The sequence below is a fragment of the Mytilus trossulus genome, chromosome 13 (assembly GCF_036588685.1).
Source record: "Mytilus trossulus isolate FHL-02 chromosome 13, PNRI_Mtr1.1.1.hap1, whole genome shotgun sequence".
Taxonomy (NCBI): domain Eukaryota; kingdom Metazoa; phylum Mollusca; class Bivalvia; order Mytilida; family Mytilidae; genus Mytilus; species Mytilus trossulus.
Window position 1 is genome coordinate 40,589,776 of NC_086385.1, and position 21,233 is coordinate 40,611,008.

The 21,233-nt window shown below is 31.9% G+C and overlaps 1 protein-coding gene across 1 annotated transcript in view; it reads right to left on the reverse strand.

Annotated features, from left to right (window-relative positions):
- The window catches only part of LOC134694377 (macrophage mannose receptor 1-like), a 66,941-nt gene extending 47,601 nt beyond the window's left edge, over positions 1-19,340 (reverse strand). The window contains exons 1-5 of the mRNA XM_063555381.1: positions 19,233-19,340; positions 18,351-18,521; positions 17,434-17,522; positions 16,821-16,932; positions 15,877-16,005 (exon numbers count right to left, since the gene is read on the reverse strand). Coding sequence (XP_063411451.1) covers positions 15,877-16,005; positions 16,821-16,932; positions 17,434-17,522; positions 18,351-18,521; positions 19,233-19,251 — 520 coding nt within the window. The 5' untranslated portion in view covers positions 19,252-19,340. The remainder of the gene's footprint in view (positions 1-15,876; positions 16,006-16,820; positions 16,933-17,433; positions 17,523-18,350; positions 18,522-19,232) is intronic.
- Between the last annotated feature and the right edge of the window lie 1,893 nt (positions 19,341-21,233).

Here is a 21,233-nt window from a genome sequence, read left to right on the forward strand (position 1 = left end):
TCTATGACATTCCTTGTTTTTTTTGGATGACGTAGTTTAGAGTCTTACGTGTGTTTGCTGGGAAAATATTTTAAGTTATAACGTACTTTTTGTGTTGTCATATTTTCCAGTAGTTTGAGTACCGTCTGCATGACATCTTATTCCTCCTAACATAATATTGTTAGATCATGTATATGTTGTTTTTAAAATATCAAATATTTTTCTTTATTGTTTGTTTTTTGTTTTACTTTCATGTTTGTTTGTTTTTTAAATCTGTCTTTCTCTTTTTTATTTAATTATTCATAAATGCTTAATTATTATGTATGGAAATGATACGATGTCTAAGATTTAAAGTATAACAGCGATATATTTAATTAGGTTCTCACAATATTAAAGCTTATTCCACAATTTTAACACAATAAATTACTCCCGTTAAAAAACAACATACCCAAATACGGGCTTGATTATACATGTTATCGATGTTCGCAAACTAAGTATATCAATACAAAAATAGCAAGGATACTTTCCTTAACTATCTCGTTTCATCAAAACCAAAATGGTGTCTAGATAAAACAAATATATCTGCAATAATATATACATCGCTGAATTTAGTGTTTGAAAACAAATAAACTCGTTGTTTATATACTATAGACTCTTTTATATTTAAATTTAAGTAAGTTTAATATGTTTTAAAAACTTTTCGAGTTTGTCAATTGAATGAAACAACATATTCGCTGTTTCATAGACATATTGAGTTATCATGAAAATACAGATGTAGAAGGAGTGCCAATGAGACAACTATTAATCAGAATAACAGTTGAAATGAAGTAGTAGTATGTAATAATTACTATAGACCATTGTACGTGTTTAAAAATAAGAAAGACCTACTTTACTGTACACTCAACTATGAAAGGCCCTAACATTTGAGCTGTATAACAATTGAACACATTAATGGATTGTTAAGGTTTAGTGTATATGTGCAAATGTAGAATATTACGTGAACAGATCGTCATAAAATTGTTTACTTTATTAGTAATGTTTGTATATGAAAAGTTAAATCACAAAAATACTGAAGTCCGAGGAAAACTCAAAACGGAAAGTTCCTAATCAACTAACACAATCAATTTTTTTTTTTAAATCATTGTGTTATTTTCCTTTCTTAATTTTGTTACATTTTTCTATATACATTACCTGGTCTTGAGATAGTAGTATGTTAAATGTTAAAACAATGATTGATTCCTTTTCTCCTTGTTTTCCAACTCACTGCACATAAAAAGGATCAATTTGTTATTTTATCTAACAAAACGATCGATATATGTTGGAAATGCAGATTTCTCATTTTACACTATTAACGTATATTATATAGATCGACAATACTACAGATAAGCCAAAGAAAATAGATGTACACTTGAAATATGAAAAAAAACGTGATAGGGAACCTTCATGTTGTATTCCCTGGTTTATATGTAATTCATCTCTATTCTTTATTATGAAACACTCAATTATTGTCCAATTTGTATTTTGTTTGTGCGTAAAAGTGTAGATATAAAAATGCATGGAAATCAAAATATTCAGTTGTTTTGATCTGTTATTTCTTAATATGTAAAATTCCTACAAACCAGCATGCATGCAATTGGAATTTTGTTACTAGTAAATTAATTTTAGTGCTCAACAGTTATAAATTAAAAACATCAATATTGAGATGTGTTATCATAGGCAATCATACAGCTATCCAATATAGATCAAAGTAAGTAAATGTTAGCAAATGAAGGTAACATATTGGTTTGCAATAACGAGAAAATCAGTTATTAAAGACATGAATTCCAGGAAAGAGTTGAAGTTGTTTTAAAATTATGTTCTTACTTTAGTAAAACGAAAATACTAATCTGATTAAGACACTTTCGTTTTTCAATAGTGTTTACTTGAATTGCATTGATAACGTAAACGCTTTGACTGTTCCGCGCCGAAAAACTCTTTGGAGTTTTGATTTCTCCATTTTTTTTTATAGCAATTATCCACAAATCTCTGGTGGATACTTCTCTCATATACAATTACAAAACAACGTCTGTCAATTGTTAACTCTTTGACTGACAAGATAAATTGTGTAATAAGTACCAATTATCAGCTAACAAAAATCATTGGACTATGAAAATCCTAGAAGTAAAAGAGAGTTCCCATATTAATAAACTGATAACAATTGTGATAGATGTATTCCCTTGGGAAAACGTGGACGATCATTTTCAAAAAAGGATATATTAATAAGAAACGTAGGCGATAGTTGGATAAGATCGACCATGTACAATATATTGTTTCACGACAAAAAAAGTCAAATAGAATTATAGATTATCTCAAAGAAAATATTAGAAATGCTTAAAACATTAGTTAGTGAGATTCCTTGAGGGAATATATTATCGTTTTTTAAACAGTGAGGTGTGATGAATGGAATTGTTGGCCTTCTGTATGCATGTGACTGTAAATAGGATTCAACTGCTTGACGTAAAAACAATTCCAACATGCAGTTGGGATCTATTTAGTTTTTTTTCTTTCTCAAACCTCTACATTGATCCATACGCAGAAAATACTTTAATTCATAAAATGAATCATTATGTATTTGACTAATCATATAAAATTATGTTTTTGTTTTTTCACAAATCAAAATCATTTTTTGATTACTCTACGACAGACGATTTTGGGAAAAATCCTGTTTAAATCATATAAAATATTTCAAAATGCGACTTTAAATTAGTGTGTTTACAACTCTGTCGCATGTTTCGCAATAAAAGAAACGTCGCAATAATTTCTGAATTTACAGTAATTATTGTTGAGTTATATACTTTTGTATACTTTTACAATTATGTAATCACAAAACAACTTCTGTCCATTGTTTAATCTTTGACTGAGAAGATTAATTGTTTAATAAATACCAATTATATACTAACAAAAATCATTGGACTATGGGTTATCCTAAAAATAAAACAGTTAACACAATATTTAACTGATCAGAGGTGTAATAAATATATTCCCATGGTGATACGCGGACGATAATTTTGAGTAAAGGATACATTAATTAGGAACGTGGGCGATAGTTGGATGAGACAGACCGAGTACGATTGTGTTGACCAGTTCATCAAATATAAGATCATCTCACAGAAAAAATAATAATTGATTTATACATTTGATATGGAGATTTCTTAAGGGAATAACATATCTTATTTTAAACACTTAAGTGTTATAAATGTAATGGTTTGTCTTTTTTATGCCTAAGAATGGAAATAGGATTAAACTGTAAGACGCAAAACATATTCAAACATAACGGAAGAAGACTAACGAAATGTTTTCCAGTTTCTGTTAAACATTAAATAGTTCTAGCATTGTAGTCATTTTAGTTTCAATCACGATCGCAAACTCAAAAATAAACCAATCAAAATACTGTTTATGTTAGTGCAATAACAAAAGAGTTACACTTAACGATTTTTGACACAGGTATTCATATGAGTTATGAACATAATAATACAAAGGGTGGTAGAATAGATCAAAATCATTTACATATATCGAATCTCATAAATCCTTCAGAGAGATATGTATCATGATTTATTCTAATATAAAGTGCTTCTTTCGCTTTGTAAAGAACACCGTGATAAAATTCTCGATGTATTCATACTTACCGCAGACTGGGGGATATATATAATAACGAATGTTACAATAAACGTAAATCTAAATATATCGGAACGCTATGCCTTTTGTAGTATCTTAAAAAATGCTATCCAAAAAAACTGCAGTACTGTTATTCTTATTCGAATATATAACAAAAATAGTTTATGCGCAAGAGTTCGTAGAAATCTATCAAATCAAAATTAAACAAAAAATCTGCGAAAGTTCATTAATGCTTTTGGTGGATTTGAATCATTCCAAAACATGACTTCATACAAACAAAACGACAAAACTAAAGGTTTGTAAGTGACTTGAACAGTTGAAATTCGTATAATATTACATGATAATTTAATTTTGGATGTTACGCGTCTCCTGATTGGCTGACGTTATTTTGTTGTGAGCCCATATACATAATTCAGTCTTGTAACCATGACGTCATCAACGTTTTTTCATGGTTTTCTATATTTTTAACTATTTTGATCTGAGCGTCACTGATGAGTCTTATGTAGACGAAACGCGCGTCTGGCGTATAAAATTATAATCCTGGTACTTTTGATAACTATTTCTACGGTTTAAAATGAAATTTAGAATTCAATTATTAGAAATGACTGTAATATTTTGTGTCTATTTGAAATAACATAAGAATTGTTTAATACTGTTAAATAACCCGCTACGCGCGTTATTCAGTGTGCACCAAATTTTTATGTTATTTCTGTATAGACAGAAAAAATATTACAGTCATTCCTTATATAATGTTATCTAGTTTGTTTGTGTTCAATGTTTTATTCTATTGCATTATTCGCATATTTAATTATTTCAGCAAGTCAACATGATGGGTTCTTATCTACGAAATTTCCACTTTGAATTTGACGGTAGCTTACGAGAAAAACATGTAGACTAAACAAGGAAAATGTTCGGTTTAAGAATTAAAGAATTAGATTTTTGTTTTCAAGCGGTTATTTACAAAGTAATTCATGCAAGTTGCATATTCATTATAATGTTTATCCTTTTCTTACAGGGAATAAAAATAAAGGCCTCACACAAGGCATTCTCATAGTCGCTTCAAATTTTTTATGACCGTATGTTTCCTATTAGAATTGAAATAGTTCACAGCCATTGTTAATCTGGATTTTTTTATTTTAGTTTCTGGTGTATATTGAGCTAAGTATGACGTCCATTATCACTGAACTAGTATGCATATCTGTCAAGGGACCAGTTGAAGGACGTTTGCCATCGCAGGAGTTTCTCGCTAATCTCTATGGTTGGGTTGTTGTCGTTTGGACACATTCCTTATTTCCATTCTCATTTTTATGACTGCTCTGAATTATTTCTGAAATAAAAATGTAAAAATTAAGGAATATCAATAACTTCAGTAGGAGCGTAAATTGCATTCCTAACAAACCATACAGACATACTAGATGCAATCTTTTAATTGATCTCAGAAATTAAAAAATTGTATTAAAATAAAAAAGATAGTTAAATTATTTGTTATCGATCAGACCAAGGCAATAACGTCATCATAGAATCAGATAATATGTATAGATAATATTAATGTAATAGTGACATTCTCTTCATTGAAGATGAATATTGCAAAGTTCTAATCTGGTTGAAGGGCAAGTATGTGAAAAGTTTTGATTTAAAAACAGATTTAGATTGTGCTTTGTACGTGTTGTCAAAAGAAACCATGCCATGATTTATTTCAAACAGTGATTAATTTGTCTTGGTGAATTTGACTGCTTACAAACATTTTTCACAGACAACAACATTCTTTGTCAGCACTTGTTAATCACCAATTAACAGGTCAATTACTTACCATTCTTAAGCATCCAATTACATCTCAGTGCAATAAATACACTTTTCGGATCCATTTATCCGATAAAAGTTTTTTTGGGGTAGGATATGTCATCACTTTTAATTATTCAAAATTGTATTTTATTCCTTTTTTTAAGATAAACAAATGAAATGTAGATCGACGTAAATGCAAAACGCCAACTGACAGGTTCAAGGGGAGGGGGAGGGTATGTTATACTTCTCAAAAGTGGACAACTAATTATAAAAAGTATAAACCCTTGCTTATATTTGATATAAGTATAGTATATTGTTCAACTCTTAATCATCACGTGACACTTAAATGAAATTTTTAAGTTATGTTTATATTCTTCAGTAGCAATAATAAAAGACGAAATGAATGATCATTTTTAATTGCAAAAAAAAATCATTGAAGAGGTTATGCTTTTTTGTAAACAACTCAGACATCATTTAAAAGTAGAACAACAACAATACTCCGAAGAAAATTCCAAACAGAAAGTCCATATCAAATGGCAAAATCAAATGATAAAACAAATCCAACGAATGGAAAACAACTGTCAAATCATTATCTTAGGACATGCATTTTTAAATGTAGACAATGGTGGACTCAACCTGGTTTCAAAGCGCTAAACCTCTCACTTGTATGACAGTTGCATCAAATTCCGTTACTTCAACAACGATGCATGAACAATTTATTTACATAATGTGAACCGAGTTATTACATCATCGTTAGCTTGATTTAATAATAAGGTTATTCAAATGTCCTATTTGTTTAAAGCATGAACATATAAAACTGTTGCTTTTCATGCAACATGACGCCCACAATAAATTCTACAAATAGTACAATGATGTCGAAGCTCTGACAAAGGTACTCCAATTTAAAGGTACGTTTCCAATAGTTCAAATGTACAGTATCGACACAAGTACATGCGCATACATTGTAGAACTAATCCATTGTTACGATACTTCGAGATAATTATTTATGAAACTTTAAAATGCAAGGTTTAACAAAATGCTGTTGTATAATATGTTTTTTTCTAATTATTTGATATATGATGCTAATAACAATAGACACTGTAACACAGGAGGCTTGTTATTCATCAAACGTTCCCACTTTTGCCAAAACCAATGTGATGCATACAGTATAAGCGTATCATAGTTATCGTTCCAAATTGTCTAAGTACACGATACTATATAACTGTCAAACAGAATCAAAACAAAGAAAAATAATAAGTAAACGATATATAAAAGAAAGAGAGATTGTTTCTTGTCAATTATTTTGCTTTCGTTTGTTTATCTGAAGTATAGTTAAAACTAATTAAAATGAATGTTGTAGCAAATGTTCTCTGCGTCATCGTACACTGTTATAAATAAGAACTTAAAAACAACAATCTGTCTTTGTGAGACAAGAAAGATCAAAGCATACATAATGATATTTTATATGATTTGCAACATGTGCGGTACCAGATCAGCAGAAGACGGGCACCGTATATGAATGTTATGGTCTTATTCGCCAGACGTGGACGAACAATAATTATTTATACAATTAAACACAACATTAGTATCAGAAATGAGCTCTCCTTGTGAGGGTAGCGTATTTTTATTAACCAATGTGTGATATAAATCGAACAGTTCGTTTCACAGTAATTTTGTATGTTCACTGCTCTCTGACCCAGTCGTAACAAATTAGGAAGAAAAACAATCATACTGGAACGATCAAAGTTTTACCTTAACAAGTGCATGTGCTTCTGTACTATTAAGAAATACATATTTATCATTATCTCACCATAAAGTTGAATAAATTATTTGACTTGTAAAATAGAACGTGATACCCAACGGGAAATTACCCTTCGTCAGAAATATATATTGTAGATATCCAACTCATCAAGGGGCCGTAAATGTATGTATCAAGATTTCTTCTTCTTTTTAATCAATAAAAAAAGAAACTATTGAATTCTCTAATCACTAATTATATATTAATAATACGCTTACACTCATGGTATGGCAGCAGTGAGTCCACATCATTGCTCACAAAGTTCCGTTATCCTATCTGGGGCCTATTCGAAGTTTCTATCAGAAGTGCCGTAATTTTGGTTATTTTTTTCTTTTAAGAAATTGAATCAAATTCGTCGAAAAAAATAGGGGGTCACGGACCATTTAAGCTCAACATTTTACTTTTAAACAGGTGTGTAAAAGGGATAATTGTTCAATGAAATGATAGGGAAAATAGAGGTGTTGACATATTTTTATAATTGTTAATCGGAATATCAAAAAAATGTTCTATGACAATTAGTCCAAAACTGTAATATGAAAAGCTGGAATATAGCTTCAAAGAATGAGTCAATAACAAACATAGGTCACCGATAAGGAAAAAGGATTTGTTTTGCCTTAAAACCCAAATTTTGGCGGGAAAATGGTGAAAATGGGTGAAATGTCATTTTGACCCTTTAACAAACACGGATATGAACGAAAATATTATAATAGTGACATAACTACAATGAGTTAACATATTTCTAATCAATCAAAATATTAAAAAAAATGTTTCGAATTTACGACAAATACTTTTGTAATTCATGCGTGAAATTATGCGCAGTCGAATAGTCCAAAGCCACCTTAAACAGATACATAAATGTACACAGTTCTGTTTTACATGTCACGGTTTTAATGTACAATATTTTATATCACTATGCAGTCGTTTGAAAAACGCATCTAGCGCTACAACACACAAGATGCACACGAGGGCAATACGTGAAAATTCGTCAATCTCTATCTCAATTAATAACATTACGCCATTAATACAACTTGTGACATGATATAGTCCTAAACAAATCTTACTGAGAGGATAGAATAGAAGGATAACAGCTCCATTATGACACAGCTTTTACAAAAGGAAAAATGTGATTGTCGAAGATTCAAACGTATTAACAAAGAGTAATGCCTTCTTAGCTAGTTCACTTAAATTGACTTTTAGGTTATGGAAAATATGAGGGATTCTGAGTAGTAAGTAAAGACACTCTGACGTGGCAAGATTCAGGGGTTATGATCGTTTCCCGTAATTGTACGTCGGATCATATTTTGTTTTTCCTTTCCTACGGCACCGTAGGAAGTTCTGTTGAGACCATCTCATGTCTACCCTGAGAGGCCGGTTCTGAATTGGTACCAGTTCGAGCTTGACGGTTTTATGATACATAGTATGGACTATGTATTCAGCATGCATTGCATTTTTTGTCTATCTGATGAGCTAAGCCTTTTTCAACTGATTTTTATAGTTCGTTCTTATGTTGTACTGTTATACAACTGTCCTAGGTTAGGGGAGGATTCAGATCCCGCTAACATGTTTAACCCCGCCACATTATTCATGTATGTGCCTATCCCAAGTCAGGAGCCTGTAATTCAGTGGTTGTCGTTTGTTTATGTGTTACAAATTTGTTTTTCGTTCATTTTTTTACATAAATAAGGCCGTTAATTTTCTCGTTTGAATTGTTTTACATTGTCCTATCGGGTCCTTTAATAGCTGACTATGCGGTATGGGCTTTGCTCATTATTGGAGGCCGTATGGTGACCTATAGTTGTTTATGTTTGTGACATTTTGGTCTTATGTGGTCATTTGTCTCATTGGCAATCATACCACATCTTTTACATATAGAGTTTTATTATATAGAAATAGTTAATCTTTACTACCCTGAAACCTGGGGGTGATTCGAATAGTACCCGAAGTTTTTTTGGAACATAACCCTCGTTCTGTTTAGGCTAAACCTATAGCAACTTCAACTTGAGCATCCATTGCTACCAACGGTGCAAAAATTGTTCAGTTAAATCAATTATGTCGGGATGTCGCGATATGGCATGCTTAAGGAGTTAAGATCGTTTCCTGTAATTGTTCGTCGGATCATTTTCGGTTTTGTCTCTCATGCGGTATCGCAGGGAGTTCTGTTGAGATCCTCCCATATCTAGCTTGAGTGACCGGTTCTGAATTGGTACCTTTTCGAGCTTGACTGTTTAATGATACACGTTACTCCCTCTAAACCAGGGATTGATGCGAATTAGTCCCGACGTATTTGGAAATCATAACCCTCGTTTTCTTTAGGCTGAACATTGAGGAACTTGAACATCCATTGCTACCAATAGTGTACATATTTGTCAGGTAAATTAATCATGTCGGCATTCTGTTATAATGTCAGACCTCGTCATTCAAAGTGAACTGTTATTTCTTTTTGTTTATTTGTTTGTTTTGTTTTTGCCTGAAACTTGAAAAATATTCCCCATCGAATGATACAATTGCTGGTAGGAAAATCATGGAATACATTCACAGTCTGATGATTATTCGGTAGTTGTTGATGTCGAAACTTTGGATATTAAACTATTTTTCTTCTTCACGAATTGCATATGTCAAAACATTTACTAGACTACATTTAAGAAAGTAAAAAAAAAATTATACCTAGTAAAAGAGGGACGAAAGATACCAAAGAGACAGTCAAACTCGTAAATCTAAAACAAACTGACAACGCCATGGCTAAAAATGAAAAAGACAAACAGAAAAACAATAGTACACATGACACAACATAGAAAACTAAAGAATAAACAACACGAACCCCAACAAAAACTAGGGGTGATCTCAGGTGCTCCGGAAGGGTAAGCAGATCCTGCTCCACATGCGGAACCCGTCGTGTTGCTTATTTAATTACAAATCCGTCTAATTCGGTAGGTCAAATTCATGAAAAGGAAGGGGATTGTAGTTACGACGTAAGGAACATATCCGATATCATTTGTGAAACGGTTATTCCATAACGGTCAACCAACTCGTGATGGCCACCGTAAAATTTACGAAGGGATGATTTCAACTTCACCATTTGGAATTCTTGGTTTAATAGCTTCCTTGTGAGCAGTAACCCTCTATCAAGAAAATCTTGATAGGAAATGCAAGCACGGGAATATCGTATCAATTGGGAGATATATACCCCGTATGCAGGTGCTGCTGGAATGTTGCTACTAAGAAATGGAAAGTTCCCAATTGGAAAGCTGAAGTCATCTCTTTTGTCGTAAAGTTTTGGCTTCAACCGACCCTCATTGTCAATTTCTAGATGTAAGTCAAGATATGCAGCCGACTTAACTGTATCTGTAGTATCCTTTATCTCCAATTCGATGTGATAGATCCACATAGTCACCAAATTTTGAATTGTTTAGTGAAAGAACGTCATTTATATAGCGGAAAATAGAGTTAAAGGATATTGCTAACTTCTTATCTTTCTTCCTCAGAAGTTCCTTCATGAAGTCAGCATCATAATAATAAAGAAACAAGTCAGCAAGTAGAGGGGCACAGTTTGTTCCCATTGGGATGCCGACAGTCTGTTGAAAAACACGTCCTCCGAACGTAACAATTATGTTGTCAATCAAGAAATCAAGCATCTTGATAATATCGGTTTCAGAGAATTCTTTGTTTGAATCAGAATGATTCTTTACAAAGTAGGATTTATCCCTCCCTAAGACAAAATACTTGTATCTACGTTGGCCATTATTTTTTATGAAGCAAAGTAATACCAACTCTTTTAATTTGTCTTTTAGTTTGGAATGTGAAATACTTGTGTAAAGAGTAGAAAAGTCAAATGTTTTAATACTGTTACAAGATGAAAGAGAGTTAGATTGTATGTACTCTAAAAAAAAATGCGGCGGGGTTACAGATGTTTATGAGATCTCAACCCTCCCTCTATACCTCTAGCCAATGTAGAAAAGTTTTCAGCTTATGGCAAGAGTCCATTGTTGTTTGGCCAGTTGCTCTTCCACTCATGTCCTCCATACAGTAAGATATCTATAATCATGATTTAAATGACAACATTTGGGAACTTTAATTAAATTGCCAGTCAGACCAGATCGTTATGATCTTAACATATTTCAACTGTTAGAAGGATGCATGCATGTACTCTATATTATATACTATTGACATTTTCACCTTTACCCGCCGTAGATAATGATAATGGATAATGGTTTAAAGTTAAGTAGTAAATATTGCATACTCTTTAGAACTTCATAAAGTGTTTAAATTCAATGAAATTTGTAAATATAAAATGCTTTCAAAACAAGAATAAGATAATGAGATTTGAATTGGAACCGTGCTTTAATCTCTATCAACCAGAGGCGGATTTAGAGCGTTTTTCAGGGGCCCGCGACCCCCTCTCTTGAATGCATATTTAGTTGACTATATAGGAAATCACAAATTAAGCATGTCTGAATCGGGCACCACTTATGTGGTCATTGGGTTTCTTCTTACGAAATTTTCTGGATCTGCAACTGCCAACACAATTAACTGCACTTTCTGCGTGCTAGTTCAAATCATGTCAGTCTGCAAGGAGACATTATACATGTTCTGTGTCTGGACACTGTATTCTGTCACTGTGCAGACATATGTTGTGGCCTTACTCTTTTTGTTGCCTCGAGGTGTTAGTGGGGGGGGGGGCAATACAAATGAAGTCTCGATTTTACGAATTATAAAAGTATACAGCTGCCATTGAACACGCACATGTAAAGCCAGACGACACTATCTGTTCGCCGCCAACAACCATTAAAAAGATATTCATTCCCGTATAAAATAAACCAGGTTAAATTATGTAACCAGAAATGCCAGATAGAGGTACAGATAGTATATAGCACAGATATATTACTGCAAAATGCAGCGAGCTTGTCGACGAGGCAACACATGCCATATTCAGAAAAAAATCTTTGCTTTTATCAGGATATGGCTTGATATTACAAACTCGTGCATTCGAGTCGATTATATTAATGTAACAATGCAATTACAGCGGCGGATATAATCCAGAGAGCTATTATATTCTATTTTTTTTTAAGTCAGAGAATACACAAATTCAAATCTTTCCGAAGTAGTTGTTTTCTTGAACCCCTCTTTAAACAAATATTTATTTTCTCTTTTTCAAGCGTATTTTAAATAGAATTGCATTATAAACACCTGGGCTTGGTTTTCGAAAGTGTCTTATGACTGATATATGTCTTATGATGGTCTTACGACATGGCATAGTCGTAATATATGTTTTCAACAGTTTCCCAAGTTACGATCTGTCAATACTTTTGTCTGAACTAAACACAGCGACTTGACTTATGATCATGATGATGGTCTTATGATTGTCAACTAATTTAATTACTCTTCCTGTATAATTTCATGTTGATTGCAATACAAATATTTGTTGTGTTTCTTTATTAGCTAAATAGTACATCTTTTTGTTCTCAACAACGTGAATAAAAATTCGAGTTTCCTGTGACATACATATTTGGGAATTATTTTCTAACTTACGGTTTTGTATAATAAATATATATATATATATACATATTATTTTGTTCCTAGTAGATTTAATAATACTATATTAACGTATGTGCAGGAGCATTTCATTGAGCGGGTACTCGATCTACCGAATATAACAATTGTTCACGGTTAAGATAAGATTATTATATATTACATTCCAAATTAAAACAAATTATCAACTCATATTTCAATTCCATTTCGAATAAAATTTCAATAATTATCATGAAAAAAAAAAATATTCATAAATATTGAGAATGGTAATAATAAATATGTTAAGGTGGTACCCAACACTTTCACAAAAATAAATTGTACTCGTTTAATTTTCATATCATTTTGACAAAGTATTTACTTTGACCCTTAAATACAAAATTAATATAAAAATTTCAAAAATGTTAACCAACCGTTTTGTCAAAAAATTAACATTGGTTATATAGCAGTTTGACAAACACCAATTTTGATCATTGATAAGCTTAATATACCCTTTACAATACATTATAATTAAAACGTTTAGCTGATGTTACAGCGTGATCTCCCTGTAGTGTTAAGTACCACCTTAATACTTTTCATTTTCATTTTCATATTTATCATTTTCAAAGTTTTTATCGTTTAAAAGAAAATGTACATTTTATCGTCATACACCAAAAATTACCGTTTACGTCATGTGGCAAGGATTTTAACTGTTATTCCTCATGAAGGTACCCCATTACGACCCTTCTGAAAACTATGTGTCATTTAACCGTCCTAAATGGGAAGTCCATAACTTAAAAGTCCAACCGATGACGGATCGAACCAATATTCAGACGCCTTTATGATCCTTCTTTCTCCCAAAATATCCAAAACAGAATAATCAAAACCGGGGATGACAATTGCTAGTTTGCATGGTATCTATAGGACACAACGCCACGATGATTCATTTATTGTGGAGTATAACATGTATAAGAAGCATGGTTCATTCTGTAAAAGCCTGTAGTCAATTGGTTGTTGAAAGTTCATCTCTTCTATATTTGATTTTCGTAAATTGAGAAGTGCCGTCCAGAATCATTTTGTTGTTGTATTGTAAACGTGTACCGATTTATTAGAAAAAAATATACTTCTGTTATATGAATATGGTATTTTTTAACAATAAGATATACAAGCACCAGGAACTAGCATAATTAATTGATACAATATTACTAAGATCTCTATTTAAAATAATATTCAAGATAATAACCAAAAACTGCAACGTGTCGCAAAATTATCAAATTCAGGGTCAGCAACCAAATAATGGGTTGTCTATTTTGTCTGAAAAATTGGGGACATATTGATCTTGGCCTGATGAACATTCTTACCCAGTCAGCTTTGCTCTTAATGTTATCGTTTCAGATTCATAAGTTAAAATCTATATTTTACCCCTGTGATCTATTGTTAGCCAAAGCGGCCTTTATGGTTGGTTTGCCGAGTCATCGGACACATTTTTAAGGTAAATACCCAAATGATGAGTGTTGCCAATTTGGTTAAATTTGGTCCAGTAGTTTCAGAGAAGAAGATTCTTTTAAAAATTAACAGACAACGGACTAAAATATATTATTGAACATTTTAAAACGACAGAGAACAACTTCAATCAAATATGCAAGACACATCAGGTTCAACAGAACATAATCCGATATTCATATGTGCTATGCCTTTACTGGCCTTGTTAATGTATGTATTGGTTATATAGCTCATTCTAGCTATTTACACACATTTTTACACCTCCAGTAGTTTTAATTTATGATTTGAGCGTTTCTGATAGAGGGTAATCAAGAAAAGTTCAAAGAAATTCAAACAAGAAAAGAACGACCTCATTGATTTTTAAAACATGGAAAGAAAACCAAATTGGATATTATGCAACACACGGCAACCAGTGATTAAAAAAGCTCCTGACTTGGTTCTAGCAAATACAGGAGATAGTTAGTATATGGTGTAACAGCAAAACAATAACTTATATTTTTATAATTGTCAGGTGATGAAGAAGAATTTAGTAAACAAACAAGAAGCTCTAGGTCTCTTTTCTTTAGGGTCACTATCGTCTTATTTCTCCATGCATGTACGTGTTAACGTATTTATTCATCCCTAACTTTTAAACTTTGAGGTTATATCATTATCGATTGAAGTTAATATATAAATGTCATCTGGAACTTTGAAATTAAGAACGGTTTTGTATTAAATCTCTCAATATTTTATTAGAAATGCAAGCATATCGTCCTTAGATAACTCAAATTTGGCTCTGAAATTGGCAAATAGAATGTCGTCCTCAGATAATGTATATGACTCTCTCAAACTGACAAGTATTATGTCAATCTACAAAAGGAATACATATATATCAGATATGATAAACTTATCAGTTATAAGATAGAAAACCCGTATGAAAAGTGACGTTTTTTTGGCATATTTGATTGATTTTTGTATATTTAAGCTTAAATTGGATGACTTAATCAGTTAAAAACTTTCACATAAACTAATTGTACCAATTGAATTAGACACTGAAGTGTTTAAAAGTGTCCAAAATCATTCGTTAGATTAACCTGAAATTTGCGGCAAAAATCGGCCCTTACCGGACCTACTCCTTTGTAAAACTACTTTTGTCTTTTATTTAATCTGGGACGATCCGAAGCATTTTTGGGTCTGTTATAGCTGACAGTGAGGTAATTGATTCGCTCTGTGTTAAAGACCATACGGTGATCTATTGTTGTTAATGTCTGTTTCATTTGGTTTCTTGTGTAGAGTTGTGTCATTGGCAATAACACGCACATCGTCTTTATATGGTGGTGTGGATAACAAAGATATTAACTCCAAAGAAAATGCAAAACGAAAAGTCTATAATCAAATAACAAAATCAAATGAAAAACATATCAAATGAATGGACAACAACTGTCATATTCCTGATTTAGTAAAACGATTAAATTTTCTTATTTCCTTTTTCCCTTTGATTGCCTTAAGGAAGTAGTTGTTTTCCATGTTTACAGTTTCCCTTTTCAACCAAAGAAAATGGGGATTCAATTCTACCTACCGAATTTCACAAACGGAATAATATCTTTCATTACACCATTCGTCAGCCCAGTTCAAAGAAAAGAGGAAATGTATCGACGCACAGTGTGCATCTGTCTCACCATGAATATTTGAATTATCTGGTTGCAGTGGCGCTCCTTGATACCAGTTACTGTAGTTAAGTGGTTCACCAGACAACCATTTATATGACATGTCATCGTTATTGTCTGTAAGGCCAATCCAGAAATATACTAAAAATAATAATATCAACACAATGAGTAAGATTGTTCTCTTGTAATGCCAAAAAAAATGTATATTTTAAATAAACCTTAAAAGACAGAATCAAATATTATCATTAAAGTCTGGCTTTGTTTAATGCTATATATGTCATACTGTATCATTAAAAGCTGAACATACTATATAATTCAAATGTGTTATTAGATATATATTCGATATGAGAGCAGGTTAAGAACAAATTGAAAAATTCAGAGATCATGCCAAAAAATGACATGTTCATACTATCCTTTAACAGACCGTATTTTTTGTAGGAGCCGAAAAACATTCACCATGGTCTTCAAAATGATACTTTTTTATCAAAATTTATAACAGTACAAATTAAACATATGGAAAGATTACTCAGTGTTGCCTCTTGATTTCATTGTTATAACATAAATATATCGTTACCAATATTAAGTGTCACGTCTATGCTATTTTATACCGTTTTAAAAAAGATAATCATTCTTTGCTTTACACATGTGCGTTGAACAGTTTAATTCCAGAAGTTTTCAGAATAGCATATTAAAAAACTTGTGTTATGACATGAACAGAGTTTATCCCACATATGATCTAGTGTGACCCATTAACTCCATTTCACATTGTGCAGAAGTACAAATGCGCGCACGATCAGCGCACATATTACCATATAGAATTATAGTCTTAGGTTTTTTTAAATTATGCATAGGACGTTGTATTACAAACATCGGCTGATTTCTCTGTTATCTGTGAAACCTTATTAATTGATGCAAAACAAATAGACAAAACTTGAAACAATTGCTAATTTTCCTACCATTCGCAATTAGCTCTTTTGTCTTCATCAATGCCATTACGTCTAATAAAAAAGAGTTTTCGTCACCGGTTTCAATACTAGTCAATTGTCCACCATTGGTATTGCAGTAAGCCTTCAAGAATGAATATCAGTTAAAAATATCATTAAATATACCATGTTTAACATTCTTTACGAGCATATGTCTACAACTCATCATAAAATCGAAATCGGTAAAAGGAAAAATTAGGTAGAAAACTGAAGTGCATTTCGGAATCAAACATTCGTAAGGTCTTGTCATGTATATCCAATGAATATTTGGTAAGTGTTGTCAAATCGTACACGTCTGCCTAACCTGTTACTCGTATAATCGTTCTACCGATTCACCGGTTAACCGGTAGTTTAAGTTGATGTGTAATAGTATGCTACACATCGATATAATAAGATGTGGTATGAGTGTCAATTTGACCACCTGCCATCCAAGTCAAACATTTACGTAAAACAACAAGAAAAACCTTAAAATATGCATTGTCTATAACATAATATTTGACTTAAAAGAGCAATCCAATTATAATGTAGAAAAAACATGTTTTTATTGCAAAAAACAAATGTTATATCATAAAATTATATTCCATACCTCAGAATCAAACCAAGTTGATATGTCACATTTGAATATGTACTTTGAACCACGAAAGAATGCCACCGTCTCAGGACATATTATTTTTGCTAAAATTATCAAAACAGCATTAAATGTTTTTAAAAACTTTTTTCTGTCATTCATTACAGTGTATGAAACATTGTCTGAGTTTACTGTTCATCGTTTATTTTCTCATGTCATATTTGTATTAATTGGGATACGCAGACACATTCTTTTGGTTATTAAAGTTTATGGAATATGTATTTTACACCCTACTAGATGTCAACCAAACAAATATCAAAATAGAAACAAGTCATAAACAAATCTAAACAAATCATAGGTTTTACTTAGCATAACTTATAACGCCATGGTTGGTTAAAAGGGCAAACAGACAAACACAAGTACATATGACACAACATATAAAACTATGGAACAAGCGACACAAACCCCACCCAAACTTGGGGGTAATATCAAGTGATCCGGATTGGTAACCAGATATTGCATAACATGTGGCTCCCGTCGTTTTGCTTAAGTTATAACAAATTCGAAAAACAGTCTATTCGGTAGGTGACATTCATGAAAGGGAAGGGAATTGTAGTTACTTCGTGAAGAAAATATCCGATATCCTCTGTGAAGCGGTTAACCAACTCGTAATATTTTTTCTTATTTGCTTCAAATACAACAAAAATCAAAGTACAGAGGTTATTGCTTAAATTAACTACATTGTGGAATGTATGTTTTCCAGCCTGATGCTGTACAAGTTATAGATTAGTGTTTGTTCTTACTACCTCATGGAGTATCTCCATTCCAGTCTGATGCTGTACATGTTATAGACTAGTGTTTGTTTTTACTACATTGTTGAATATTTCCCTTCCGCCCTGATGGTGTACATGTTATATATAAGTGTTTGTTCTTACTACATTGTGGAATATATCCATCCCAGCCTGATGCTGTACATGTAATAGATGCTTTTCCAACTAGTGAGTGTCCTGCGTCACAGGCAAAATTTGTCGTTGATCCAATATTTCTTTCCGTTACAGTGACAGTGCCATTAGTTAGACTGTCGGGTGGAATATCTTGACACTGAACTACAAGAATATCAGCAGTTTACAAACCATTACAAAGAAAAAAAAGATCAAAATAAAACAGTTAGCTGTGTTATACTTGTATTTAAAAATTAAAAAAAAAATCTACGGGGAATTTCTTTATATGTGAGCTGTGTCAAATATATATCTCTTTTATGCAAATCAAAATTGATGAATACGGGTTGGGACAATATCTACGAACAATCCTGCGAGAAAATTGCAAAAGAACCTGAAAATAGATCACTTTTTTTTTTATTAGCAGTGCGCTAAATGAAACTCAATGTATCTAACTATTTATCATGTTTATTGTCATTTCAAAAAATGTTCCTTTAATCCTACTGACTTGTTATTTTCATTTTCAGCAAAATAGAGTGATAGGAAAAATTAGCATACGAACAGAAGGGGAAATCAAGTTTATTAAGCATACCTTTTATATTGCATCTTTATAGAATAATTTAGGAAAAACACTCGATTGAAAACTATTGTAAGACAAAATATTCGTCTGCTTATTGTAGCTCACTGAATAATTGACTATTACTTACGATAAAATACACATCAATGTTAATCATTACGATAAAATACACATCAATGTTAATTACGACGACATACATGGTTGATACTTACACACACAACGCGGTTTCCTCCGACAACAGCTGCATCGATTAATTGCACATACATGTTAGTTTACGACGACTTGCATGGTTGAATACTTACACACACAACACGGTTTCATTCTACAACAGCTGCCGTTCGCTGTCCATCCAGAACCAAAACTACTTTCACAATTGGCATTTTTTGTTAGGGCGCATTTTCCCTGTGAGGCCGTACATTGACGTGTTAAAAACTCTTAAAAATGAAGGCATTATATTTTAAAATGTCACTACATCATGAGATTGTTACATTCTCAACAGTGAATTATGTATTATAAGATGTTAAAGGTTGGCAAATATAGAGGATAGACACAATTGTTTCCAAAATTGATTCTGAAATTCAAATTGATATTTCTGTCAAAAGCAATAGAGTTTATATATTATATGTATTAGATCAAGATAATATAACTTCATTGCATTTAAATGACTAATAAGGAAAATACATTTAGTTTGACACATTTTCTAATGAAATTCTTTGCATTCATGTTTCTACTTTAACCATATGCATTGTGTTCGAGCGATATATTTGCCATAATGAACAATGCACTATTAAACATTTAAATATATTTTGCTTATAAGTTACAGTTTAGCTATGTATATAAAATGTAAGCTTACTTGTTGCATTCGTCTCATGGTATATGCTGAGAGCAATAACAATCACGTACCAACAGTTAAACATGGTGCTGAAACATTGAAACATTTACAATATTCATATTTCATGAAATATATATGATATTTGCATTTTTCATATTTCATGAAATACATATGAAATTTGCATAACTCATATTTCATTTAGATTTCATTAAATATAAAGATTGGCATTTAACATGTTTAAAGTATTCATTTAACATGTGTTTTTAAATGATATGAGAAAAAAATGGACAAATCATACTGTGATGTCCCTCTGTCGATGTAAACTAAGAGTTAATATTGCTTTTCGAACAGGGACAATACGTGACCAAACATATTGGTCAATGGGGGTACTACAGGACGTTCACTTCCGGTTTCAATTTTCTTACGACTTTATTTGTATTGCCTATGCATTTGTAATTTGTTTCCATTCTGTGAGTTACGTCGATCATTACAAACTTCCCCGTGTTATCTAATACAGTTCATTGTTCGTTAATTGTACGAATCGCTATTTGTGTTTATACAGATAAATTATAACCAAGATATCTCACATAAAAAACATGTAATGTATTATGTATTGCAATAATATCCGTGTTTAGAACGTAAATACACTGGAAAACTCTTCAGCTTTGTCGTTTTCATTCGTTATGTTTAAAAATGATGATAAAGCGCAAAAAGCAATAATGGACATTTCGCGGATTTTAATATATTTTGATTTCACATTTTTTCGATCAGTTATGGACTAATTATTATTGTTATGCCTCAGAATTAGAGTAAAGGTTCTGTAGGAATTTTTTAATTGTACTTTGAAACATATTGAAATCGACAGGCATTTGCGCATAGATCCAGATATATGTGGATTTACGTGGGGGTTACATTTTGCAAGCCATTAGTATGTACATTCTGGAGTCTCTCAAAGATATTTCGATAATTGAATTGTGTTGTTTACCAAGCGGAATAAGCATGTAATATTTGAATTTCATCGGTAATTCGTATAGTTTTCCTTTGATCTTACTGCCTAATGTTTTCGAGTATCAACGTACTGGCTATATTACTAAAAAATATTAGGCAATACATTGTGTGACGTCATAATTACCGATTAACAGGATACTAGGTAGTTTCGTTTTTGATACTGACTATATCATGTGGAATATTTTACTTCTCCTCTTTATGTTAAAATTATTGCCTATGTTAAAGATGTCCCACCCCCCAAAAAATTACACAGTGACAGAATTACAAATGGATGCCTTGAAAATGTAATATATTCAAAAAAACATGTTTACGTGAATTTGCACCTACCAAAATCGACTGGTTCACTTTTCTCAAGCAGCATGAAGTTGAAACGACTAAGAGTCCCCTGTACTAAGTTCTAACGACTAATTTATAAAGGATCCAATAATATATAAGTTAACACTGGGATGTTGTAGTAGAACGT